This window comes from Melospiza georgiana, chromosome 1 (genome assembly GCF_028018845.1).
Source record: "Melospiza georgiana isolate bMelGeo1 chromosome 1, bMelGeo1.pri, whole genome shotgun sequence".
NCBI lineage: Eukaryota > Metazoa > Chordata > Aves > Passeriformes > Passerellidae > Melospiza > Melospiza georgiana.
The window spans coordinates 502,432-528,444 of NC_080430.1; the positions used below are offsets into that span (position 1 = coordinate 502,432).

Sequence of the window (26,013 nt, forward strand, 5' to 3'; positions counted from 1 at the left end):
GGGATGGGGATGGGGATGGGGATGGGGATGGGGATGGGGATGGGGATGGGGATGGGGATGGGGATGGGGGTGGGGAATGGGAATGGGGATGGGGATGGGGGTGGGGAATGGGGATGGGGAATGGGGATGGGGAATGGGAATGGGAATGGGAATGGGAATGGGAATGGGGAATGGGGAATGGGGAATGGGGATGGGGATGGGGAATGTGAATGGGAATGGGAATGGGAATGGGAATGGGAATGGGGAATGGGGAATGGGGAATGGGGATGGGGATGGGGAATGTGAATGGGAATGGGAATGGGAATGGGAATGGGAATGGGGAATGGGAATGGGAATGGGAATGGGAATGGGAATGGGAATGGGGAATGGGAATGGGAATGGGAATGGGAATGGGAATGGGGAATGGGAATGGGAATGGGGAATGGGGATGGGGGATGGGGATGGGGATGGGAATGGGAATGGGAATGGGGAATGGGGAATGGGGAATGGGAATGGGGAATGGGGAATGGGGAATGGGGAATGGAGAATGGGAATGGGGATGGGGAATGGGGATGGGGAACAGGAAATGGGGAACAGGAAATGGAGAATGGGAATGGGGAATGGGAATGGGGAATTGGGAATGGGGATGGGGAATGTGAATGGGAATGGGGAATGGGAATGGGGATGGGGATGGGGAATGGAGAATGGGAATGGGGAATGGGAACTGGGAACTGGGAATGGGGAACTGGGAATGGGTTTGGGAGCTGGGAAAGATAACCGGGAATTGGAGGTGCAGAATGGAGATCGGGGCCTGGTACTGGGAATGGGAGTTGGGAGCCGGGAATGGGAGGCAGGATCTGGGATGGCAGCTGGGCGGGAGCTGGGGTGGGTGCCAGAAGGCAGGACGGATCCCTGGTGGGTGCCTGCGTGGAGGCTGGGAGCCGGGATGTGTGTCCGGAGTGGGGATGGACGGGGAGGGCCAGATGGGAGCTGGGCGGGAGCTGGGGTTGTGCTGGGTGCTGGTGGGTCCCGGCGGATCCCGGGTGGGTCCCGGCGGATCCCGCGGCTGCCCGCAGGCGCTGGTGCGAGCGGACGGTGCTGGTGACGGAGCGGGAGGAGGTGAGGCCGCGGCGCGAGGCCGCGGTGCCGTGTCCCAGTTTGTACCAGTACAGCCTGGCCGGGTGGCGCCTGGACCGGGACCGCACGCGCCGGGAGCGCGGGAGCCCCGACGGGGACACCGAGCCCGCCCTCTGCTACATCTACCGGTGAGCCGGGGGGCGTGTGGCACCGGGTGACGCCGCGGGACGCTGCCTCACACCGGGCTGTCCCCGCAGCCCCCCGGAGGTGCGGCCGGTGGCGCGGAACCGCACGGAGCGCGGCTGCTGTCCCGGCTGGAGCGGCGCCCGCTGCACCGAGGGTCAGCGATGGGGGGGCACACGGGGGTGGCACCCGGGGACAGCCCTGCCGTGTCACTCCCACTGGGAGCCGGGACTGGTGCTGGGATGGGAACTGGGAACCAGGATGGGAACTGGGAGCTGGCATGGGAGTTGGGATGGGAACCGGGAGCCGGGATGGGAACTGGGACCTGGAATTTGGGAACTGGGAGCTGGGACTGGTGCTAGGATGGGAACTGGGAGCTGGGATGGGATTTGGGATGGGAACTGGGACCAGGGACTGGTGTTGGGATGGGAACTGGGAGCCGGGATGGGAACTGGGAGCTGGGATGGGAACTGGGAGCCGGGATGGGAGTTGGGATGAGCGTCATTCCCACCGCATCATTCCCGCTGTGATTCCCTCTCTGTGCCATTCCCTCTGGGTGCTGGGAGGGGTGCTGGGTCCATGCCATCCCCCGTGCCCCTCGGTGCCACCCGCTGTCCCCACCCCGCAGGCCCCGGCTCCCTGGGCCGCTGTTTCAGCGCGTGGCAGTGCCAGGACGGCGCCAGCCGCAACGGCAGCGCCATGAGCCGCGCCGAGTGCTGCCAGCAGCCCTGGGGACACAGCTGGCAGCGCGGGGACACCGGCGGGCCCTGCCTGCCCTGCACCCGCCTGCCCCTGGGCGGGGACGGGGGCTCCCCGCGCCACCGCAGCCCCCCGGCCTCGTGCCAGGCCTGGGCCGGCTCCCGGTTCCGCACCTTCGACGGGCGGCACTTCGGGGTCACCGGGAACTGCCGCTACAGCCTGGCCAGCGCCACCGACGGCACCTGGGACGTCACCATCGGCCTGGGACAGCCACGGGTACAGGGGGCACGGGGAGGGGGCACTCAGAGTCACTGCCAGCCTGGAATGGGGCTGGGGTGGATGGTGGGGACAGGGACGGGGGACAGCTCCGGGGACGTCACCATTGGCCTGGGACAGCCACGGGTACAGGGGGCACGGGGAGGGCACTCAGAGTCACTGCCAGCAGGGAATGGGACTGGCATGGATGATGGGAACAGGGACGGGGGACAGAGCCTGGGATGTCACCGTCAGACACACAGACACTGGAAAGGGGGACAGGATGGGTCACCTGGGTCACTGCTCCTGTCCCCAGAGGGGGAATGGGGCTGGGAGCTGAGATGTGTGATGGGGTGGGGACTGGGGTGGGACTGGCAGCTGGGATGGGAGCTGGAATGGGTTTTGGGGATGGGATGGGCTTTGGGGCTGGGATGGGTTTTGGGGCTGGGATGGGTTTTGGCGCTGGGATGAGTTTGGGACCTCGGATGGGGTTTGGGATGACACAGCCATGGGTCCATCCCTGGTGGCCACGGCACATGTGAGTGTCCCATCCCCATGCCCACTGGCCCTGTCACACCTGAGTGTCCCAGCTGTCCCTGGCACACCTGAGTGTCCCAGTGCCACCCCCCTGCCACAGGAGCTGCACATGACCTTCGGGACAGACACGGTGGTGGCCCAGGGACGGAATGTGTCGGTGAACGGGGCAGCAGTGCCAGAGGGGCGCCCCTACCTGCACAAAGGTGAGGTCCCCAAGGTCCCCAAGGCCGCCAGGCCGGGGCAGGGTGGGGATGAGCCCCAGTGCCATCTGGAAGCACCAGGATACGGTGATCAACCAGCTACCACCAGAATCTCTGTCCCCATCCTGTCCCCATCCCACCCAATCCTGTCCCATCCTGTCCCCATCCCCATCCCCGTGCACAGGGCTCGGTGTCACCTGGCCGGGTGACTGGGTGGCCGTGGCCAGCAGCCTGGGAGTGCGGGTGGCCTGGGACGGACACCTGGCCGTGACAGTGACAGTGGAGCCCGAGCTGCGCGGTGGCACCTGGGGGCTCTGTGGCACCTACACCGACGACCCCGCAGGTGAGTCCCACACGCCCAGTGCCACCCCCACGCCGCCTGGGTGACACCCCCCGTGTCCCCACCCTGCCTGTGTCCCCCCCAGATGACTTCCTGCTCCCCGATGGGGACATCGCTGCCATTGCCGCCACCTTTGCCGACGCCTGGAAGGCGCCGGTGGCCGGCGCAGAGGTACCCGAGGGGGGGCCAGGGTGACACCCCGTGCCCTCTGGGGGTCCCCGGGGGTCGCCCCCGCGCTGAGGGACCCCCGGCTCAGCCCCCGTGCAGGGACGGGCCCGAGGGTGGCCCCAGGTGCGGCCCGGGGCAGGTGGCAGCGGCGGTGGCCACGTGCGGGTGGCTGCTGGCCCAGCCCTTCCGGCAGTGCCACGGCGAGGTCAGCGGGGCCAGGGGGGCTTGGGGGGGCCGGGGGGGCCTGGGGGGCTCTGGAATGTCCTGGGGGATCCATGAGGTCACGGGGAGTACCGGGATGTTCCTGGGAGTTCCGGGGGATCCCAGAGTTGTTCTGGGATGTCCTGGGGACTTTTGGGGGGTTTGGGAGGGTCCCAGGGGATTCCAGAGAGTCCTGGGGAGTTTGGGAACTTCCCATGGGGTTCTGCAGGATCCCAGGGGGTCAACGGGGCCAGGAGTCCTGGGGGGTCCTGGGGGTTCTGGGAGGGGCTGGCAGGTCTGGGAAACTCCAGGGGCTTCATCCCGAGGGAGGTCCTGGGATGTCCTGGGGTCTTCTGGGCTGTCTTGGGATGTCCTGGGGTCTTCTGGGATCTTCTGGGGTCTTTTGGTGTCTTCTGGGATGTTCTGGGTTGTTCTGGGTTGTTCTCTGTTGTTCTGGGATGTTCTGGGATGTTCTGGGCTGTTCTGGGGTCTTCTAGGGGGTCTTTGAGGCTCCTCACTGCTGCTCCCCCCCAGGTGGATCCCAGCGGGTTCTATGCAGCGTGTGTGGCACTGCTGTGCGGGGACGGGGACCCCCTGTCACCCCCCGATCCCCTGTCACCCCCCGATCCCCTGCCATCCCCTGATCCCCTGTCACCTCCCGGTCCCCTGCCATCCCCCGATGCCCTGCCACCCCCTGATCCCCTGTCACCCCCCGATCCCCTGTCACCCCCTGATCCCCTGTCACCCCCCGATCCCCTGCCACCCCCCGATCCCCTGTCACCTCCCGATCCCCTGTCACCCCCCGATCCCCTGTCACCCCCTGATCCCCTGCCATCCCCCGATCCTCTGTCACCCCCTGATCCACTGTCACCCCCCGGTCCCCTGTCACCTCCCGATCCCCTGCCACCCCCTGATCCCCTGTCACCCCCCGGTCCCCCCGGTCCGGCTCCCGCCGCCGCCTGTGCCACGTTCGCCGCCTACTCCCGGGAGTGCTCCCGCCGCCAGCTCCACGTGCCCTGGCGCCGCCCCGGCCTCTGCGGTAGGAACCGGGGCTGTCCCCCCGCCGCCCCCTCCCCGCCGTGCCCCGGTGCCACCGCGGTGTCGCCTGTCCCCAGAGCGCCGCTGCGGGGCCGGGCAGCGCTTCTCGGACTGCGTGTCGCTGTGCCCTGTCACCTGTGTCACCGCGGGCGGCGCCGAGCCGGGCCCCTGCCGGCGCCACTGCCACGGCGGCTGCGAGTGCGGCCCGGGGCTGGCCCGGGACGGCCCGCGCTGCGTGCCCCCGGCCGCCTGCCCCTGCCACCACCGGCGGCAGCGCTACGAGCCCGGCCAGAGCGTCCGCCAGCGCTGCAACCGATGGTGGGTGGCACCGCGGGGACAGCGGCGGCTCGGGGCTGGGGGCACCCACCGGGGCGACTCCGCTGATGGACAGCCCCAGGGTCCCCTTTGGAGTGTCCCCCCCGTCCTGGAGTGCCCCGCGGTGTCCCCTCACCCCGGGTCCCTGTAGAATGTCCTCCTTTATCCCAGGGTCCCCTTTGCACTGTCCCCCCCATCCTGGTGTCCTCCATGGTGTCCCCTCACCCCCAGGTCCCTGTAGAGTGTCCCCCTTTATCCCAGGGTCCCCTTTGCACTGTCCCCCCCGTCCTGGTGACCCCCATGGTGTCCCCTCACCCCCAGGTCCCTGTAGAGTGTCCCCCTTTATCCCAGGGTCCCCTTTGGAGTGTCCCCCCAATCCTGGTGTCCTCCATGGTGTCCCCTCACCCCGGGGTCCCTGTAGAGTGTCCCCCTTTATCCCAGGGTCCCCCTTGCACTGTCCCCCCCGTCCTGGTGTCCTCCATGGTGTCCCCTCACCCCCAGGTCCCTGTAGAGTGTCCCCCTTTATCCCAGGTCCCGTTTGGAGTGTCCCCCCCGTCCTGGTGACCCCCATGGTGTCCCCTCACCCCCGGGTCCCTGTAGAGTGTCCCCCTTTATCCCAGGGTCCCTGTGATGTCCTCTACTGTTCCCTGCCACGTGTCCCCCCCCATCCTGGTGTCCTCTATGGTGTCCCCTCACCCCGAGGTCTCTGTAGAGTGTCCTCCTTCATCCCAGGGTCCCCTTTGCCGTGTCCCCCCCGTCCTGGTGTCCTCCATGGTGTCCCCTCACCCCGGGTCCCTGTAGGGTGTCCCCCTTTATCCCAGGGTCCCCTTTGGAGTGTCCCCCCCATCCTGGTGTCCTCTATGGTGTCCCCTCACCCCGAGGTCTCTGTAGAGTGTCCTCCTTCATCCCAGGGTCCCTGTGATGTCCCCCAGTGTGCCCTGCCACGTGTCCCACATCGTGGGGTCCGCTCCAGGTGTCCCCCCCAGCCTGGAGTCCCCCTCGGTGTCCCTGCGTTACCGCGGGGTGCCCCGCAGTGTCCCCCCTTCCCTCGGCTCCCTCATCCCCTGACCGGTGTCCCCGGTGTCCCCGGTGTCCCCAGCACGTGCGAGGGCGGCCGCTGGCGCTGTGAGCAGCAGCGGTGCCCGGCCGAGTGCGCCGTGCTGGGGGGACGTCACTTTGTCACCTTCGACCGCCGCCGCTTCTCCCTGCCGGCCACGTGCGCGCACACCCTGCTGGAGGTGAGGGGACACGGGGGACATCGGGGCTGGCCCGGGGGTGACGGGGCCGCGCTCTGGCGGTGACCGTGGTGCCGTGCTGGTGGCGGGGACGTGGCCCTGGTGGCTGCAGCGTCCGTGGGGGTGATGGGGGCGGGTGGCCGTGGTGGTGGCCGTGGTGGCAGGGCTCTCCCGGAGTTGTCACCGTGTCTCTGTCCCCAGGACTTCGTGTCGGGGCGGCTGCTGATCACAGCCGAGCACGAGCCGTGTGACAGCCACCCGGGCTGTCCCCGCAGCCTCACCGTCACCACCAACCGCACCACGGCGCGGCTCCACGGCACAGGTGACACACCTGGACAGGACGGGGACCCGGACCGGGACTGGCATTGTCCCCACGGCCTGATGGTGTTGTGGCAGCCGTCCCAGTGCCTGTCCCCAATGTCCCTGTGGCACTGGTCTCATCCCTGTGCCCACCCCCCTGTCCCCATGGCAGTGGGTGACATCCCAGTGCCTGTCCCCAATGTCCCTTGTAGCAATGGTCTCATCCCTGTGCCCACCTCCCTGTCCCCACGGTGGTGGGTGACATCCCAGTGCCTGTCCGCAGTGTCCCTGTGGCACTGGTCTCATCCCTGTGCCCACCCCCCTGTCCCCATGGCAGTGGGTGACATCCCAGTGCCTGTCCCCAATGTCCCTGTGGCAGTGATCTCATCCCTGTGCCCACCCCCCTGTCCCCATGGCAGTGGGTGACATCCCAGCGCCTCTCCCCAAGTCTCCGTGGCAGCGGCAGCCACTCCGGTCCCTGTCCCTGATGTTCCCATCACTGGTGCCACCGCGGTGCCCGCCCCATGGTGCCGCTGCTGTCGCCCTCAGGGGAGGTGACTGTGGCCGGGCGGGAGGTGACGCTGCCCTTCTCCGGTGCCGGGCTGAGCATCCGCCGCGCGTCCTCGGCCTTCCTGCACCTGCAGCTGCCCGACGGGCACTTGCTCTGGGGCCTGGGCACCCCCGACACCTTCATCACCCTGCAGCCCGCCATGGCCGGCACGGTGAGCGGGAATGCCGGGGGCTACGGGTGGGCCGGGGGGACGGAGCTGCTGGATGGGGCTGTGCCGGGCTCTGGGATGGAGCTGCTGGATGGAGCTGCTGGGATGGAGCTGCTGGATGGGGCTGTGCTGGGATCTGGGATGGAGCCGCTGGGATGGGGCTATGCTGGGATCTGCCCTGGGATGGGGCTGTGCCGGGCTCTGGGATGGAGCCGCTGGATGGGGCTGTGCTGGGATCTGGGATGGAGCCGCTGGATGGGGCTGTGCCGGGCTCTGGGATGGGGCTATGCTGGGATCTGCCCTGGGATGGGGCTGTGCCGGGCTGTGCTCCGGGCTGGAGCCCGTGGAATGAGGTTTTGCCGAGCTCTGCCCTGCTCCCGGCAGGTGCGGGGGCTCTGCGGGACCTTCAACGGGGACCAGCGCGACGAGTTCACGACGCCGGCGGGGGACGTGGAGCCGGGAGTCGCCGCCTTCGCCAACGCCTTCCGGGCGGCCGGAGCGTGCCCGGCGCTGGGCCCCGGCATTGCCGACCCCTGCGACGGCTTCCCCGGGAGCCGGGAGCGCGCCGAGGCCGCCTGCGCCGTGCTCCTGGGGCCGGCCTTCCAGGTGAGCCCCGGCGCGGGGGCAGCGGGCACGGGGGACGCGGTGTGGCAGTGTCCCCTCGGGTACAGCCGTGACAGCTGTGCCCGTGTCCCCTCCGGCACAGCCGTGTCACCGCGCCGTGGACCCGGAGCCGTTCCTGGAGCTGTGCCGCTGGGACGTGTGCTCCTGCCTGGACCGGGAACGGGAACGGGAGCGGGAGCGGGAATGGGAGCGGTGCCTGTGCCCCGCGCTGGGCGCCTACGGCCGGGAATGCGCCCGGGAGGGAACCGAGCTGGAGTGGAGGAACCGGAGCCTCTGCGGTGCGATGGGATAATGGGATAATGGGATAGTGGGATAACGGGATCATGGGATGAGAATGGAATGGGATGGGATAGGGTGGGATGGGATGGGATGGGATAATGGGGTGGGATGGGATAATGGGGTGGGACGGGATGGGTTTTGTATCGGGATGGGGAATGGGAATGGCATCGATGGGATGGGAATGGGAATGGAAATGGGAATGGGAATGGGAAGGGGAAGGGGAAGGGGAAGGGGAAGGGGAAGGGGAAGGGGAAGGGGAAGGGGAAGGGGAAGGGATGGGATGGGATGGGATGGGATGGGATGGGATGGGATGGGATGGGATCCATGGGATGGGATGGGAATGGGAATGGGAATGGGAATGGGAATGGGAATGGGAATGGGAATGGGAATGGGAATGGGAGTGGGAAGGGATGGGAGGGGATGGGATGGGATAATGGGATGGGACGGGATGGGATGGGATGGGGAATGGGAATGCTATCGATGGGATGGGAATGGGAATGGGGAATGGGAAGGGATGGGAGGGGATGGGATGGGATAATGGGATGGAATAATGGGATGGGATGGAGAATGGGAATGGGACAGGAGGGGATGAGATGAGGTGATATCTGCCCCCTCAGTGACCCCCCTGTCCCCCCAGACGAGCCGTGTCCCGGGGGGCAGCAGTACCGGGACTGTGGGGGTCCCTGCGGCCGCTCCTGCCCAGAGCCCCCCGGCGGCAGTGACTGTCCCCCCCCGGACACCCTCTGTGTCCCCGGCTGTCGCTGTCCCCCGGGGCTGCTGCTGGCACAGGGCGGGCAGTGTGTGCCCCCCGCCGCCTGCCCGTGCCCCCGCGGTGCCCGCCTGTACCCGCCCGGCGCCCGCATCCGCCGCGGCTGCCAGGCCTGGTGCGTCCCGCGGGAACCTGGGGGTCGCGGGGGGTTCGGGGGGCCGGAGGGTCACCCACAGCACGGGGTCCCCGGCCGGAGTGTGGCGGTGACGGTGACACGTGATGAAAGCCCCTCCAGCCCGGTGTGACACCCGCGGGACGGGGGGGCTTTTGTCCCGTGTCCCACCGTGGGGACAGCGACGGGGACGTGGCACAACGAGGGGCCTGGGTAGGGGGTCTCGGTGGGATGTGGGGTCCTGGGGGAGGGGAGTGCAGGGCGCCTGTGGGATTTGGGTGCTGGGAGATGAGGATGGGGGTGCAGGGACCCCCATTGTTGTGGGGGGATGAGGGGTGGGGATGGGGACATGGGGACCGCGGCATGGGGGGCTCAGCGGAATGTGGGGGCTGGGGCTTGGGGGACCCCGATGCGGGGGGCTCGGAGGGTGGGAGGAAGCTGGGGGTGAGGGTGGGAACCCCAGTGGGGGGGATCGGTGGGATTTGGGGGTTCGGATGGTTGGAGGGAGCTGGAGATGGGGACGGAGACCCCGGGAGGGAGGGAATTCGGTGGGATCTGGGTTCCGGAATTTGGGGCAGGGGGATCCCACCGAGGGGTCTCATACGGACGGGGTCCCTCCCGCCCCGCAGCGTGTGCGCAGGGGGGTCGTGGCGCTGCGCCCCCGGCCCGTGTCCCCCGGCCCCGCGCTGTCCCCCGGGGCTGCTGCACGCTCCCGGCTCCTGCCTGCGCCGCTGCGACCCCGCCGAGCCCTCCGGCACCTGCGGCGGCCCCGCCGACGGCTGCGTGTGTCCCCCCGGGGCGCTGTTCCTGGTGGGTGACACCGGGGGGGGATAGGGGGCGGCGGGACCCCCCCCCCGAGCCCCCTGACCGCGCTCCGTCGGCAGGACGGGCGCTGCGTGTCGCCGGAGCAGTGTCCCTGTCACCACGGCGGGCGGCCGTACCCGCCCAACGCCACCATCGCCCGCGACTGCAACACCTGGTGGGACCCCCGGCACCCCCAGACCCCCGGGACACCCCGGGCCCCGCCGGCCCCGCGGTGGCACCGAGCCTGTCCCCGCAGCGTGTGCCGGGGCCAGCGGTGGCACTGCGGGCGCCGGGAGTGCGCGGGGACCTGCGTGGCCACGGGGGACCCGCACTATGTCACCTTCGACGGCCGCGCCTTCACCTTCGCGGGGGACTGCGAGTACCTGCTGGCCCGCGAGGCCACCGGGCTGTTCGCTGTCACCGCCGAGAACGTGCCCTGCGGCGCCAGCGGCGTCACCTGCACCAAGTCCGTGCTGGTGGCCATGGGCAACACCGTGGTGCACATGCTGCGGGGTGAGGGACACGGGGACACGGGGACACGGGGACACGGGGGACATGGGGGACATGGGGGACACGGGGGACATGGGGACACGGGGGACATGGGCAACACCGTGGTGCACATGCTGCGGGGTGAGGGACACGGGGACACGGGGGACACGGGGGACACGGGGACACGGGGGACATGGGGGACACGGGGGACACGGGGGACACGGGGGACATGGGGACACGGGGGACATGGGGGACACGGGGGACATGGGGGACACGGGGGACACGGGGGACATGGGGGACACGGGGGACATGGGGGACATGGGGGACACGGGGACACGGGGGACATGGGGGACACGGGGGACACGGGGGACATGGGGGACACCGTGGTGCACATGCTGCGGGGTGAGGGACACGGGGGACACGGGGACACGGGGGACACGGGGGACATGGGGGACATGGGGGACACGGGGGACACGGGGGACATGGGGGACACGGGGGACACGAGGGACATGGGGGACACCGTAGTGCACATGCTGCGGGGTGAGGGGACACGGGGGACAAGGGGGACAGGGAGAGGACAGGCAGGGACCTGTGGGTGTCACCCACGGTGACATCCTGGCTCGGTCGCGGTGGGGTGGGGGCTGCAGGGGGTGGGGACCCGAGGGGACACGGGGACGCACGGAAGGTCATGAGGGACCATGGGGGGACACGGAGGGACACGGGGAAGTGGCGGGGTGACCACAGTGACAGCCCAGCCCCGTCGCGGCACGATGGGATTTGGGGGGTGGAGCATGAGGGGACACGGGGGGACACATGGGGGGACACGGGGGGGTGACCCTCGGTGCCACCCCGGCAGGGCGAGAGGTGACAGTGAACGGGGTGGCCGTGCGACCCCCCAAGGTGTTCGGGGGCTCGGGGCTGGCGCTGCAGCGCGCGGGGCTCTTCCTGCTGCTCCTGACGCGCCTGGGGCTGGCCGTGCTCTGGGACGGAGGTGAGACCCGGGGGACACGGGGGACACATGGGGGGACAGGGGGGGACACGGGGGGACACGGGGGACACGGGGGGATACGAGGGGACACGGGGGGACACGGGGGACACGGGGGACACGGGGGGATACGAGGGGACACGGGGCTGGCCGTGCTCTGGGACGGAGGTGAGACCCGGGGGACACGGGGGACACATGGGGGGACACGGGGGGACACGGGGCTGGCCGTGCTCTGGGACGGAGGTGAGACCCGGGGGACACGGGGGACACGGGGGGACAGGGGGGGACACGGGGCTGGCCGTGCTCTGGGACGGAGGTGAGACCCGGGGGACACGGGGGGACACGGGGGACACGGGGGGATACGAGGGGACACGGGGGTGGCCGTGCTCTGGGACGGAGGTGAGACCCGGGGGACACGGGGGACACGGGGGGACACGGGGGACACGGGGGACACGGGGGGACACGGGGCTGGCCGTGCTCTGGGACGGAGGTGAGACCCGGGGGACACGGGGGACACGGGGGGACACGGGGGTCCCTGGGCAGTCCCTGGGGGTGGCCGTGGGGACACGGGTGGGGGTCCCCAGTGCCGGGGGTCCATGGGGTATCCCTGGCGCTGCTGGCGCCAAGGCAGTGTCACCATGGCGGGGTCCCTGGTGCCACACGGGGTCCGCAGTGCCGGTGGCACCACGGGAGGGTCCCGGGGGGTCCCGGGGGGTCCCGGGGGGGTCCCGGCCCCGATGTGCCCCCTGGGTGCCCGCAGGGACCCGCGTGTACGTGCGCGTGTCCCCGCGGCTGCGCGGCCGCCTGGCCGGGCTCTGCGGGAACTTCGACGGCGACGCCGAGAACGACTTCGGGAGCCGCGACGGGGCCCTCGAGGCCACCCCCGAGATCTTCGGGGACTCCTGGCGCCTCAGCCCGCTCTGCCCCGAGAGCGACGGCCACCGCCCGCACCCCTGCGAGGTACGGGGATGGGGGACACGGGGGACAGGGGGACAGGGGACAGGGGGGGAGAGCAGTGACACGGAGAGACGTGGGGGATTGATTTGATAGGGGTACAGGGGAACTGGATGGGGACACCAGGGGACACGGGGAGACACAGGGGGACACGGGGAGCTGGCAGGGGGACACTGGGGATGGACAGGGTGACACAGAAGCTGGCAGGGGGACACGGGGAGCTGGCAGGGGGACACTGGGGATAGACAGGGTGACACAGAAGATGGCAGGGGGACACGGGGAGCTGGCAGGGGGACCCTGGAGGACACAAGGGTTCACAGGGGGACACAGGGAGCATTGGCAGGGGGACACTGGGGATAGACAGGGTGACACAGAAGCTGGCAGGGGGACACGGGGAGCTGGCAGGGGGACCCTGGAGGACACAAGAGCTGGCAGGGGGACATTGTGGGGTACAAAAGGCCATGGGTCTGGGATGGCCCAGGTCAGTGAAATCCCGGACGGGAGGAGGATGAGGATGAGGATGAGGCGGTGCCTCAGTCCGGGCTGGAATCCCCCTGAATTCCCATTCCCGGCACCCCGGGCGTGCCGAGCCCCGCCTGAACCGGGACAAAGGGGGCACACGGAGCCAGGGGGCCCGGCTGGGGACACGCGGGGGTCTGACACGGGGGTGCCCCCCAGGAGAGCCCCCAGCGCTCGGCCTGGGCGCGGGGGCGCTGCGGGGTCCTGCGGCACCCGCTGTTCGCGCCCTGCCACGAGCTGGTGCCGCCGCAGCGCTTCTACGAGTGGTGCCTGTTCGACGCCTGCGGGTGAGTCTGGGGGGCTCGGGGGGGCCCAGGGGGGTCCCGGGCCCCGTCCCACGGCTCCCGCCCCAGGTGCGACAGCGGCGGGGACTGCGAGTGCCTGTGCACGGCCCTGGCCGCCTACGCCGAGGAGTGCGGCCGGCGGGGGAGAGCGCTGCGCTGGCGGAGCCAGGGGCTGTGCCGTGAGTGGGGGCACCGGGGGCACGGGGGGTGCCGGGGGTACACGAGGGGTGCCAGGGGGCACGGGGGGTGGGGGTTACGGGGGGGTCCCGTCCCGCCCCTGTGCTGGCGGAGCCAGGGGCTGTGCCGTGAGTGCGGGCACCGGGGGCACCGGGGCTACCGGGGGTACACGAGGGGTGCCAGGGGGCACGGGGGGTGCGGGTTACGGCGGGGTCCCGTCCCGCCCCGTGCTGGCGGAGCCGGGGCCGTGCCGTGAGTCTGGGGGCGCTCGGGAGAGCGCAGGGGGACACGGGGGGAGCCCGGGGACACGGGGAGCTCCGGGCTGAGCCCCCGCCGGGATGTGCCGGGGTTGGGGGTCGGACAATGGGTCTGGGGGTGCAGGAGCCCCCCTAGGGGCTGTGGGGCGGGGGGGGCTATGGCGTGAGGGGCGTACGGGAGCCCCCCGTGGGGTCGTGGAGCGGGAGGAAGGGTCCGGGCTGTGGGACTGAGGGGGGGTCTCAGGCTGTGGAGCGGGGGGTCCCAGCCCCCCTGACCCCCCGATGCCCGCAGCCCTGCAGTGCGAGGGGGGGCAGGAGTACAGCCCCTGCGGGCCCCCCTGCCCCCCCACCTGCCGCGACCTGGGCCGGGAGCCCCCCGAGCTCTGCGGGGCCCTGGGCTGCCTCGAGGGCTGCTTCTGCCCCCCCGGGCGGCTCCTGCACGGTGAGGGGGGCACACAGCGGGGCGGGGGCTGGGAGGGGGCTCTGGGGGGGCGGAAGGGGTTTGGGGGCCGGGGCAGGGGGCTGGGGGGCTGGGAGGGGGCTCTGGGGGACGGAAGGGGTTTGGGGGCCGGGGCAGGGGGCTGGGGGGTGCTGGGGGTGTCTGGGGGACGGAAGGGGTTTGGGGGCTGGGAAGGGCTGGGGGGGCTGGGGGGGTCTGGGGGTCGCGGTGCCAGCCCTGTGTGCCCCCCACCCCCGCAGACGGGCAGTGCGTGGAGCCCCCCGCCTGCCCCTGCTTCTGGGACGGCTTCGCCTTCCCGGCCGGGGCCAGCGTGAGCCAGGGCTGCAGCAACTGGTGAGGCACTGGGGACACTGGGGATACTGGGAGACACTGGGGGGTACTGGGAGGCACTGGGGATACTGGGAGGCACTGGGGACACTGGGGACACTGGGGACACTGGGAGACACTGGGGACACTGGGGGGTACTGGGGGGTACTGGGGACACTGGGGATACTGGGAGGCACTGGGGACACTGGGAGACACTGGGGATACTGGGAGACACTGGGGACACTGGGGGACACTGGGAGACACTGGGGACACTGGGAGACACTGGGGACACTGGGGGACACTGGGGACACAGGGAGGTACTGGGGATACTGGGAGGCACTGGGAGACACTGGGGATACTGGGAGACACTGAGGGACACTGGGGATACTGGGAGACACTGGGGGTACTGGGAGAGACTGGGGATACTGGGGACACTGGGGGTACTGGGAGCCCGGGAATGGCGTGCTGGGGGCCCGGGGCACCGGGGTGTGGGACACTGGGACAATGGGACAGCGGGACACCAGGACACCAGGATAGTGGGACACCGGGATGTGGGGACACTGGGACAGTGGGATGTGAGGACACACAGACACCGAGGAAATGGGATTTTGGGATCCTGGGTTCCCAGGACATTGGGACAGCAGGACGCAGAGACATTGGGACACTGGGACACTGGGACACTGGGACACTGGGACACCGAGACAACGGGACACTGGGATGTGTGGACACTAGGACACTGGGACACTGGGACACCAGGACACCCGAGTGTGGGGGCACCGGGACAGTGGGACACCAAGACATGGGACATTGGGACATTGGGGTATGGGGACACCGGTACACTGTGACACTGGGATGTGGGGACACCAGGACACTGGGACAGCAGGTTGTGGGGACGCAGAGACACTGGGGAAATGGGATTTTGGGATCCTGGGTTCCCAGGACATTGGGACAGCAGGACACAGAGACAATGGGATTTGGGGACAGTGGGACACCAGGACACTGGGACACCAGGATAGTGGGACACTGGGACACCAAGATACCAGGACATCAGGATGTGGGGACACCAAGACACCGGGACACTGGGATATGGGGACACGGACACACTGGGGAAATGGGATATTGGGGTACAGGGATCCCAGGACATGGGGACACCAGGACACGGAGACACTGGGATTTGGGACACCGGGACCCCTGGACACCAGAACCTCAGGGACAGCGGGACACTGACACTGGGACACCAGCATAGTGGGACACTGGGTCACCGGGATGTGGGGGCACCAGGATACCGGGATGTGGGGACAGCGGGACACTGGGACAGGGGGACACCGACACTGGGACAGGGGGACACCGTAACGCCGGGGCACCGGGGGCACACCGATCCCGGCCCCCCCGAGTGCCGCCCGTGTCCCTCCCGCAGCACGTGCGTGGCGGGGCGCTGGCAGTGCCCCCCGAGCCCGGCGCCGTGCCCCGCCGCCCCCGCCTGCGCCCCCTGGGAGTTCCGCTGCCGGGCCGGGGGGCTCTGCGTGCCCGGGGCCTGGCTCTGCGACAACGAGGACGACTGCGGGGACGGCTCGGACGAGCTGTGCGACCCGCCCTGCGCCCCGCGGCAGCCCCGCTGCCCCGGCGGGCCCTGCCTGCCCTGGGGGGCGCGCTGCGACGGCGTCACGCACTGCCCCGACGGCTGGGACGAGGCCGGGTGTCCCCCCCGCGCCTGCGAGCCCCCCGAGTTCGCCTGCGCCGGGGGGCGCTGCCTGCCCCCCGCGCGGGTCTGCGACGGGCGCCTCGATTGTCCCCCCGGGGACGACTCGGACGAGGCGGGTGAGCGAGCGCGGGGGTCGGGGGTGCTGGAGTGGGGAGGGGGCTGCTGGGAGTTTGGGGGTCCTGGGGAACAGAGAGCCCTGCAGGCCTTGGGGTCTGTGCCCCGGGATGGGGTCCCTGAGCCCCCCTAATCCTGGGGGTCTGTGCCCCACATTGAGAGTTCCTGAGCACCCCAACTCTGGGGGTCTGTACCCCACACTGAGGGTCCTTGAGCCCCCAACCCTGAGGGTCTGTGCTCCACATTGGGGGTCCCTGAGCCCCCTAATCCTGGGGGTCTGTGCCCCACACTGAGGGTCCCTGAGCCCCCAACCCTGGGGCTCTGTGTGGGATCCCTGAGCCCCCTAATCCTGGGGGTCTGTACCCCACACTGAGGGTCCCTGAGCCCCCAACCCTGGGGGTGGCGCTGCTCGGGAGCCCCCCCGGAGCAGGAGCCGCCCGTGCCCCGAGTGGCGGTGCCCGTGCCCACCGGGGGTCCCGTCCCGCAGGCTGCGCCCCCCGGTGCGGGCCGGGGCAGTTCCGGTGCGGCGGGGGCCGCTGCGTGCCCTCCCCGCTCCGCTGCGACGGCCGCGACGACTGCGGGGACGGCAGCGACGAGCGCGGCTGCGCCTGCCCCGAGGGGCACCTGCCGTGTCCGGGGGGCGGCTGCGTGCCCCCCGCCGCCCTCTGCGACGGCCGCCGCCACTGCCCCGACGGCGCCGACGAGAACGACTGCCCCGGTGAGGGGGACACCCGCCATGGGGACCCCGCCTGGGACCCCCGGCCCTGGGACCACCCCACTGGGGATCCCCACCCGGGACCCTCCACCCGCACCCGCAATGTGAACCCCGCCTGGGACCCCCGGCCCTGGGACCACCCACTGGGGATCCCCACCTGGGACCCTCCACCCGCAATGGGGACCCCACCTGGGACCCTCCGGACCCCCGGCCCTGGGACCGCCCCCCTGGGGATCCCCACCCGGGACCCTCCACCCGCACCCGCAATGGGGACCCCGCCTGGGACCCCCCGGACCCCCGGCCCTGGGACCACCCCACTGGGGATCCCCACCTGGGACCCTCCACCCGCACCCGCAATGTGAACCCCGCCTGGGACCCTCCGGACCCCCGGCCCTGGGACCACCCCCCTGGGGACCGCCCCCATCCGCCCCGCGAGGCTCCCGATCCAGGGGCTGCCCCCCTGGACCCCCTACCCGGCATCGCCCCCTTCGGGGACCCCTCCCCGTGCCCCCCTCTCCCCCCGGAGCCCTCTGGGACCCCCTTTGTTCCCCGCTCCCGCCGGCGGCGGTGTCACCGCTGTCCCCGTGTCCCCAGCGCGGGCCGCCTGCGCCCCCGGCACCGTGCCCTGCCCCGACGGCTCCTGCGTGCCGGAGGCGGCCGTGTGCGACGGCGCCCGCGACTGTCGCGACGGCTGGGACGAGAGCCCGGCGGGGTGCGCGGTGGCGCTGCCGCCCGCGCCGCTGTCACCTGTCACCGCTGTCACCGCCTCTGTCACCGCTGTCACCGCTGTCACCTCTTCTGTCACCGCCGACACTGCCATCGCGGTCACCAGCGGCACTGTCGCCAGCACCGTCACCGTCAGTGACACTGACGCTATCGCCGACACCTCTGCTGTCACCTCTGCTGTCACCGCCGCTGTCACCGCCGCTGTCGCCAGCACTGTCGCTGTCGCTGTCACCGCCTCGGCCGCGCCCTGCCCGCCCCGCTCCCTGCGCTGCGACAGCGGCGGCTGCGTCCCGCGGGGGTGGCGCTGCGACGGCGACAGCGACTGTCCCGATGGCAGCGACGAGCGAGGCTGCGCCCCCCCGTGCGCCCCCGGCCACCTGCCCTGCGGCCCCGCCTGCGTCCCCCCCCGCCGCCTCTGCGACGGCCTCCCCGACTGTCGCGACAGCGCCGACGAGAGCCCGCGGCTGTGCGGTGAGAGCCCGGGGGTGGCTCTGGGGACATCTGCGGGGGGAGGTCCGGGAGCGCCCCCCGTGCCCCTCCTGGGGACCCCGGGAATGAGGGGGGCGATCTCGGGGGTCCCGTGGGGAGGGCGCGGGAAGCTCGGCAGGGAGGGGCTCCCACCGGAGAGGGGATCCCACCGAGCCCCGGGAGCCCCCTGGGGACCCCTGAGAGCCCTCGTGCCCCCCAGAGCCCCCCGGCCCGCGGGGTCCCTGCGCGGAGTTCGACTGCGGGGACGGGGAGTGTGTCACCTTCGGGCAGGTAACGGGACAGGGGCGCCGCCACCCGCCCGGGCCACCGGGGCTGCCCTGGAGCCCCCGATCCCCCTGCAGTCCCCCCAGCGTGTCCCCGAGCCCTTTCCAGGGACACCCAGGTGTCCCTCCCGGTGCCACCCCCGTGTTCCCTCCATCATTCCCGCAGTGTCCCCGAACCCCTCCCGGCGCCACTCTCGCTGTCCCCTGACCCCTCCCGACCCCCCCTCCCGGTGTCCCTGACTCCTGTCACCCCCTCCCGGTGTCACCCCGGTGTCCCCACATCCCTGACCCTCTTCCAGTGCCACCTTAGAGTCCCCTCACCCCCCCTCGATGTCACCCCAGTGTCCCCCACGACTCCCTTTCAGTGCCACCTTAGTGTCCCCCATCTCCCTCCCGGTGTCACCCCGGTGTCCCCGCGTCCCTGACCCCTTTCCAGCGCCGCTTCAGTGTCCCCTCGCCCCCTCCCGGTGTCAGCCCGGCGTCCCCCCGTGTCCCCAGCGTCCCTGACCCCTTTCCAGCGCCGCTTCAGTGTCCCCAGCTCCCTCTCGGTGTCACCCCGGTGTCCCCCCGTGTCCCCAGCGTCCCCTCGGGCCGCGGTGTCCCCGCAGGTGTGTGACGGGCTGCGGGACTGCGCCTCGGGGGGGGACGAGCGGGGCTGCGGCCTCTGGGCTCCCTGGGGGCCCTGGGGGTCCTGCAGCCGCCCCTGCGGGCCCGGGGGGCAGCGCCGCGCCCGGGGGTGTCACCAGCGCCACCCGGGGCTGCTGCGGGGCTGCCGGGGACCCCGCGAGCAGGAGCGAGCCTGCTTCCACCGCGCCTGCCCGGGTGAGCGGGGACCGAGGGGTTTGGGGGGATCCCGGGGCGCCCCGGAGGGTTTGGGGGGTACCAGGGCATCCCGGAGGGTTTGGGGGCACCCCGGGGCATCCCGGAGGGTTTGGGGGGGATCCCGGGACACTCCGGAGGGTTTGGGGGGGTACCAGGGCATCCCGGAGGGTTTGGGGGACCGGGGGGTGTCGGGGTCCCGGGGGCAGCCCTGACACTGCCACGAGTGCCCAGGGAAGTTGAGGGGGACCCCGGGGCAATTTGGGGGTCTCATGGGGCACCTGAGGGGTTTGGGGGTCCCCGGGGGGCGGTTTCAGGGACCCCACGGTCCCAGAGGGATTTGGGGGTTCCGAGGCCCCCTTAACCCGCCCCCCCCCGCAGTGGACGGAGCGTGGGGCCCGTGGGGTCCCTGGTCCGAGTGCCCGGGGGGCTGCGGGGGGGTCCGGCTGCGCACCAGGGGGTGCCGGCCCCCCCAGAACGGCGGCCGCGCCTGCGAGGAGCTGCGAGGGGGCCCCGGAGCGCTGGAGATGGGTGGGTGCGGGATGGGGGTGCGGGGGGCTCGGGGGCACCTGGGGGTCCCAGGGGAGGGGGAAGCCCACGGGGCGGGGGGCTCCGGGGCCAGGCCCAATGGGGTGGGGTCCCGGGGGGGTCCCGAGGGACGGATGAGCCCCGCAGAGGGGGGGGCGCCGGGTGGGCGAGGGGTGTCCCCAGCGTGAGGGGCTCAGTGGGACGGGTGGGCCCTGCTGGGACAGGGGGGGTCGTGGCCGGCTCTCACTGGGGCAGGGGGCTCCACGGAGGGTACGGGGGGTTCTGGGGGTCGGGGGTCTCTGTGCCTGACCGTGCCCCCAGCCCCCTGTGCCCCGGGGGGGTGCCCCAACGCCTCGCAGTGCTCGGAGGGGCTGCGCCCCCTGCCCTGCGCCCCCTGCCCCGCCTCCTGCGCCGACCTGGCCGCCGCCGTGCCCTGCCCGCGCCCCCCGCCCTGCCGCCCAGGTGAGGGGGCACGGGGGCTATGGGGGGCTGTGGGGGGCTATGGGGGACACGGGGGGCTATGGGGGGCTATGGGGGGCTAGGGGGAACACGGGGGGCTATGGGGGGCTATGGGGGGCTATGGGGGACACGGGGGCTATGGGGGGCGATGGGGGGTTATGGGGGGCTATGGGGGGCTATGGGGGGCTATGGGGGACACGGGGGGCTATGGGGGGCTATGAGGGGCTATGGGGGGCTATGGGGGCTATGGGGGGCTATGGGGGACACGGGGGCTATGGGGGGCTATGGGGGGCTATGGGGGACACGGGGGGCTATGGGGGACACGGGGGGGCTATGGGGGGCTATGGGGGGGCTATGGGGGGCTATGGGGGACACGGGGGATATGGGGGGCTATGGGGGGCTATGGGGGGCTATGGGGGGCTATGGGGGGCTATGGGGGACACGGAGGGCCATGGGGGGCTATGGGGGGCTATGGGGGGCTATGGGGGGCTATGGGGGGCTCCCCGATGTGAGGGACGCCCCCTCACCCCCCGACCCCCCCAGGGTGCTGGTGCCCGGCGGGGCAGGTGCTGGAGCCCCCCGAGGGGTGCGTGCGGCCGGGGCAGTGCCCGTGCCGGGCCGGGGGGCGCCGCTTCCCCCCGGGAGCCCCGGTGCCGCTCGGGTGTCGCGTGTGCACGTGCCTCGAGGGACAGCTGCGACACTGCCGCCCGCGCCCCGGCTGCTCAGGTGGGTCCCGGTGCGGTGGGTCCCGGTGCGGTGGGTCCCGGTGCGGTGGGTCCCGGTACGGTGGGTCCCGGTACGGTGGGCTCTCCGGTACGGTGGGTCCCGGTGCGGTGGGTCCCGGTGCGGTGGGTCCCGGTACGGTGGGCTCTCCGGTGCCCGCGGGCTCTCCGGTGCCCGCTGTCCCCGCGGTGCTGTCCCGGTGACCCGGTGTCCCCGCAGTGGACTGCGGCTGGTCCTCGTGGTCGCCGTGGGGGCCGTGCGGGGGCGGCTGCGGCGGCCCCGGGGTGCAGTGGTCCTTCCGCAGCCCCTCGAACCCGGCCCGGCGCGGGGGCGGCCGCCACTGCCGCGGCATCTACCGCAAAGCGCGACGGTCAGCGGGGCCGGCGGCGGGCGGGGGGCTCGGGGGCGGGCAGGGGGTCCGGGGGTGGGCAGGGGATCCGGGGTGTGAGCAGGGGGCTCGGGGGCGGGCAGGGGGTCCGGGGGTGGGCAGGGGTCTGGGGGTCCCGCGGTGTGTGACGGTGCCCCAGGGGGTGGGCAGTGGGCTCGGGGGACGGGCAGGGGGTCCGGGGGTGGGCAGGGGTCCCGGGGGCGGGCAGGGGTCCCGGGGGATGTGCAGGGTCCCGGGGGGCTGGGCAGGCTCCCGGGGGTCCCGCGGCCGGTGTGTGACGGTGCCCCCGCAGGTGCCGCTCGCCGCCGTGCCCGCGGTGCCGGGAGCGCGGCCGCTGGCGCGTCCCCGGGGAGCGCTGGCGGGGGCGGCCGTGCCAGCTGTGCCAGTGCCTGCCGGGCGGCGCCGTGCGCTGCGTCCCCTACTGTCCCCTCCGCCGCTGTGCCCAGGGCCAGGCGCTGCGGGAAGGGGACGGCGGCTCCTGCTGCTCCTGCGGCCCCGCGGGTGAGTGGGGGTCCCGGCGGTCCCGGGGGTCCCGGCGGTCCCGGGGGAGGTGACCCCATCCCCCCGTGCCCGTCACCGCCGTGTCTGTCCCCGCTGCAGGTGACAACGCCACGGCCACCCCGCCCGGGATGGTGACAGCGCTGTCCCCAAGCGGTGCCGAGACCCCCGGGTACGGGAGGGGACGGGAGGGCCGGGATTTGGGGGTCCCCACAGCGGGGAGGGGGCACTGGGGGACCCCCGAGCCCTCATTGTGCCCCCTCCAGCCCCACGGCCGGGACCGAGGGGCCCAAAGGCACCGAGACCCCCCCGGAGCCCCCCAGCGCGGCCGGGGGCACCCCCGGAACCGCGACCCGGCCCGAGGGCACCCCCGGAACCGCGACCCCGCCCCAGGACACGCCGGGACCCCCCGAGGGCACCCCCGGAACCGCGACCCGGCCCGAGGGCACCCCCGGAACCGCGACCCCGCCCCAGGACACCCCGGGGCCCCCCGAGGGCTCCACGCCCCCCCCCGAGCCGGAGCTGCCCTCGCTGGCCCCCACGGGGGTCCCCGCCGCGACCCCCCCAGGTGAGGGAGGAAAGGCCCCCCCAGAACGGCCCCCGGGATTGGGGAGTCCCGCTGGAATGGGGGGGACGGGCCCCCGAACAGCCCCCAGGGTTGGGGGGTTCCGGGGGCAGTGCCCGGTCAGGGGGGGCTGCGGTTCCGACATGGGCAGCAGCGAGCTTGGGGGGCTGGGGGTGTACCCCCAAACACGGGGGGGTGTGCCCCCAAACACGGGGGGGTGTACCCCCAAACATGGGGGGCTGCGGGTGTACCCCAAACACGGGGGGTGTACCCCAAACACGGGGGGCTGGGGGTGTGTTCCCCCAAACACGGGGGGGTGTGCCCCAAACCCGGGGGGGTTCCTGGGTGTCCCCCCCAAACACGGGGGTCACGCTGCCCCCCCCGTGCCCCCCAGGCTGCGCCCCCCGGCCCTGGGGGGGGTGGGGGGTCCTGCAGCCGCTCCTGCGGGGTGGGGGTCGCTCTGCGGCGCCGGAGGGAGACCCCGCCCGGGGGGGGCTGCGCCCACCGCCCCGACACCGGCACCGGCACCGGAACCGGCACCGGAACCGAAACCGGCACCGGCACCGGCACCGCCACGGACAGCGGCACCGGAACCGACACCGGAACCGACACCGAAACCCGCGTGTGCTTCCTGCGAGCCTGCCCAGGTACCCCCAAACCCTGAGAAACTGCCCAGGTACCCCCAAACCCGCCCCGGCAGGGCGGGGACCCCCAGTAAGGGCAGGACCTGCAGGAGTGGAGGGACCCCCCTATGGGTGGGACCCCGGTAAAGGGTGGGACCCCCTATGGGTGGGACCCCGGTAAAGAGAGGGACCCCCTCATGGGAGGGACCCCCATATGGGTGGGACCCCGGCAAAGGGCGGGACCCCCCTATGGGTGGGACCCGCTCATGGGTGGGACCCCCGGTAAAGGGTGGGACCCCCCTATGGGTGGGACCCCCGGTAAAGGGTGGGACCCCCTCATGAGTGGGACCCCGGCAAAGGGTGGGACCCCTCATGGGTGGGAACCCCGGGGGTCTGGGCTCTGCAGGGTGGGACCGATCCCCCTTTCCGGGCAGGGACCCCCCGAGTCTGGGACCCCCATCCCCGGCCGGGGGGATCCCCAGGTGCGGGGGGCTCGGGCTCTGCCGTGCCCAGTCCCGGGGGTCTCGCTGCCCACTCGGGGGCTCGGGGGGTGCCGAGGGGGGCCCTGTGGGTCAGGGGGTGTCTCTGGGGCGCTGTGGGGCCGCTGCCCCCCCTGACCGCCCCGTGCCCCCCCAGTTTCGGGCGGGTGGGCGCCCTGGGGCTCCTGGAGCGCCTGCGCCGCCCCGTGCGGGGGGGGGCAGCAGATTCGCCGCCGCAGCTGCAGCGACCCCCCCCCCAAAAAACGGGGGGCGGCCGTGCGAGGGAGGGGCGCTGCAGAGCCGGCCCTGCAACCTGCGGCCCTGCGGGGACCCCCCAGGTACGGGGGCACGGGGGGTACGGGGGCACGGGGGGTACGGGGGGCGCGGGGGGCGCGGGGGGCTGGGACCCCCCTCCAACCCCAACCTTGTCCCCCCGTCCCTCAACGCCACCACTGCCCCTCCCCAAACCCCCTCCGGGACCCCAAACCCCCCGTGCTCACCCCAAGCACCCTGAAATCCCCAAAGCCCCCCAACCCTTCCATCCCTGACTGCTGCAATGGCCTCCCCCGTCCCCGACCCCCCAAACCTCCCCGGGCCCCCCAAACCTCCCCCAGCCCACCTTTCCCCGCTGACCCCCCCGTGTCTCCCCAGCCTGCCCCCCCCAGGCGCTGCTGGTGCCCCCGGGGGGGTGCGAGGATCTGGGGGTCCCCCCGTGCCCCCCGACCTGCGCGGACCTGAGTGGGAACAGCTCGTGCCCGGGGGGCTGCCAGGAAGGTCGGGGGGCTTTGGGGGGCACGGGGGGGGGCGTGGGAGGGTCCGGGAGGGGCTCGGGGGGCGGCTTGGGTGGGGCTGGAGGGGGGCACGGGGGGATTTGGGGGATTTGGGGGGATTTGGGGGGAACTGGGAACTTGGAAGGGCTTGGAGGGGCTTGAGGAGGCTTGGAAGGGAACTCGGGGAGGGTTTGGGAATTTGGGGGGGCACGGAGCAGTCCGGGGGGTTGGGGGGCGTTTAGGGGGCGTTGTGAGGGGCACAGGAGTCTGACGCCCCCCTGAACGCCCCCACCCCAGGCTGCCGGTGCCGGCCCGGGCTGGTGCTGCAGGGGAGCGGCTGCATCGAGCCCAGGTACCCCAGAACCCCGCTGTACCCCAAATCACACAACCCAGACACCTCTGTACCCCAAATCCCACCGGTACTGAACCCTGCTGCACCCCGAACCCATCTGTACCCCAAATCCCATAACCCAGACACCTCTGTACCCCAAATCCCACCGGTACTGAACCCTGCTGCACCCCGAACCCATCTGTACCCCAAATCCCATAACCCAGACACCTCTGTACCCCAAATCCCACCGGTACTGAACCCTGCTGCACCCCGAACCCATCTGTACCCCAAATCCCATAACCCAGACACCTCTGTACCCCAAATCCCACCGGTACTGAACCCTGCTGCACCCCGAACCCATCCGTACCCCGATCCCCACAACCCAGACACCTCTGTACCCCAAATCCCACCGGTACTGAACCCTGCTGCACCCCGAACCCATCTGTACCCCGATCCCACCGGTACCTGCTCCCTGCTGCACCCCGAACCCATCTGTACCCCGATCCCCATAACCCAGACACCTCTGTACCCCAAATCCCACCGGTACTGAACCCTGCTGCACCCCGAACCCATCTGTACCCCAACCCCCGGTGCTGGGTGTCCCCAGACAATGGGGCCCCTGAATATCTGGGGGCTCCCAGGGGCTCCCCAGGGTTTGGGGTGAGCCTCCTTTTCCCTCCAGCGCCTGCGGGGTCCCTGCGGGGGTGATGGGGGTGCCCGGGGATCGGGGCCCCCCTGAATCCTGCGGGTGGTCGCGCTGGACCCCCTGGACCCGCTGTGACTGCGGCACCGGGACCCGGCAGCGCTTCAGGTGAGGGGGGTCTGCCCCATAGCGGGGGGTCTGACCCATAACGGGGGGGCTGACCCATAGCGGGGGTCTGACCCATAACGGGGGGTCTGACCCATAGCGGGGGGGTCTGCCCCATAACAGGGGTGTCTGACCCATAGCGGGGGTGTCTGACCCATAACGGGGGGTCTGACCCATATGGGGGCTCTGACCCATAGCGGGGGGCTCTGACCCATAACGGGGGGGGCTGACCCATAGCGGGGGGGGCTGACCCATAACGGGGGGCTCTGACCCATAACGGGGGGTCTGACCCATAGCGGGGGGTCTGACCCATAGCGGGGGGGTCTGACCCATAACGGGGTGTCTGACCCATAGCGGGGGGATCCTGACCCATAGCGGGGGGATCCTGACCCATAGCGGGGGGGCTGACCCATAACGGGGGTGTCTGCCCCATAGCGGGGGGGTCTGCCCCACAGCGGGGGGGTCTGCCCCATAACAGGGGTGTCTGACCCATATGGGGGGTGTCTGACCCATAGCGGGGGTGTCTGACTCATAACGGGGGGTCCTGCCCCATAACGGGGGCCCTGCCCCATAACGAGGGTCCTGCCCCATACCGGGGTTCCTGCCCCATACCGGGGGTCCTGACCCATAACGGAGGTCCTGCCCCATAACGGGGTTCCTGCCCCATAACGGGGGTCCTGCCCCATAACGGGGGTCCTGCCCCATAACGGGGGTCCTGCCCCATACCGGGGTTCCTGCCCCATAACGG

General features: G+C 71.7%; 1 protein-coding gene across 1 annotated transcript in view; it reads left to right on the forward strand.

The window, feature by feature from the left end:
- LOC131090175 (SCO-spondin-like) overlaps positions 1-26,013 on the forward strand; it is a 38,992-nt gene that overhangs the window by 165 nt on the left and 12,814 nt on the right. Inside the window, 43 exon segments of the mRNA XM_058035354.1 lie at positions 1,056-1,244; positions 1,314-1,396; positions 1,868-2,214; positions 2,831-2,933; positions 3,115-3,273; positions 3,356-3,441; positions 4,174-4,678; positions 4,755-4,995; positions 6,092-6,230; positions 6,429-6,549; positions 7,077-7,249; positions 7,631-7,852; positions 7,953-8,148; positions 8,787-9,033; positions 9,660-9,840; positions 9,915-10,009; positions 10,091-10,347; positions 11,180-11,314; positions 12,069-12,268; positions 12,941-13,068; positions 13,135-13,244; positions 13,792-13,941; positions 14,199-14,292; positions 15,683-16,083; positions 16,569-17,154; positions 17,323-17,993; positions 18,211-18,281; positions 18,883-19,096; positions 19,475-19,624; positions 19,943-20,083; positions 20,624-20,806; positions 21,023-21,173; positions 21,484-21,692; positions 21,792-21,861; positions 21,956-22,257; positions 22,649-22,677; positions 22,679-22,763; positions 22,860-22,901; positions 23,514-23,605; positions 23,607-23,694; positions 24,008-24,130; positions 24,424-24,478; positions 25,140-25,268. Coding sequence (XP_057891337.1) covers positions 1,056-1,244; positions 1,314-1,396; positions 1,868-2,214; positions 2,831-2,933; positions 3,115-3,273; positions 3,356-3,441; positions 4,174-4,678; positions 4,755-4,995; positions 6,092-6,230; positions 6,429-6,549; positions 7,077-7,249; positions 7,631-7,852; positions 7,953-8,148; positions 8,787-9,033; positions 9,660-9,840; positions 9,915-10,009; positions 10,091-10,347; positions 11,180-11,314; positions 12,069-12,268; positions 12,941-13,068; positions 13,135-13,244; positions 13,792-13,941; positions 14,199-14,292; positions 15,683-16,083; positions 16,569-17,154; positions 17,323-17,993; positions 18,211-18,281; positions 18,883-19,096; positions 19,475-19,624; positions 19,943-20,083; positions 20,624-20,806; positions 21,023-21,173; positions 21,484-21,692; positions 21,792-21,861; positions 21,956-22,257; positions 22,649-22,677; positions 22,679-22,763; positions 22,860-22,901; positions 23,514-23,605; positions 23,607-23,694; positions 24,008-24,130; positions 24,424-24,478; positions 25,140-25,268 — 7,953 coding nt within the window.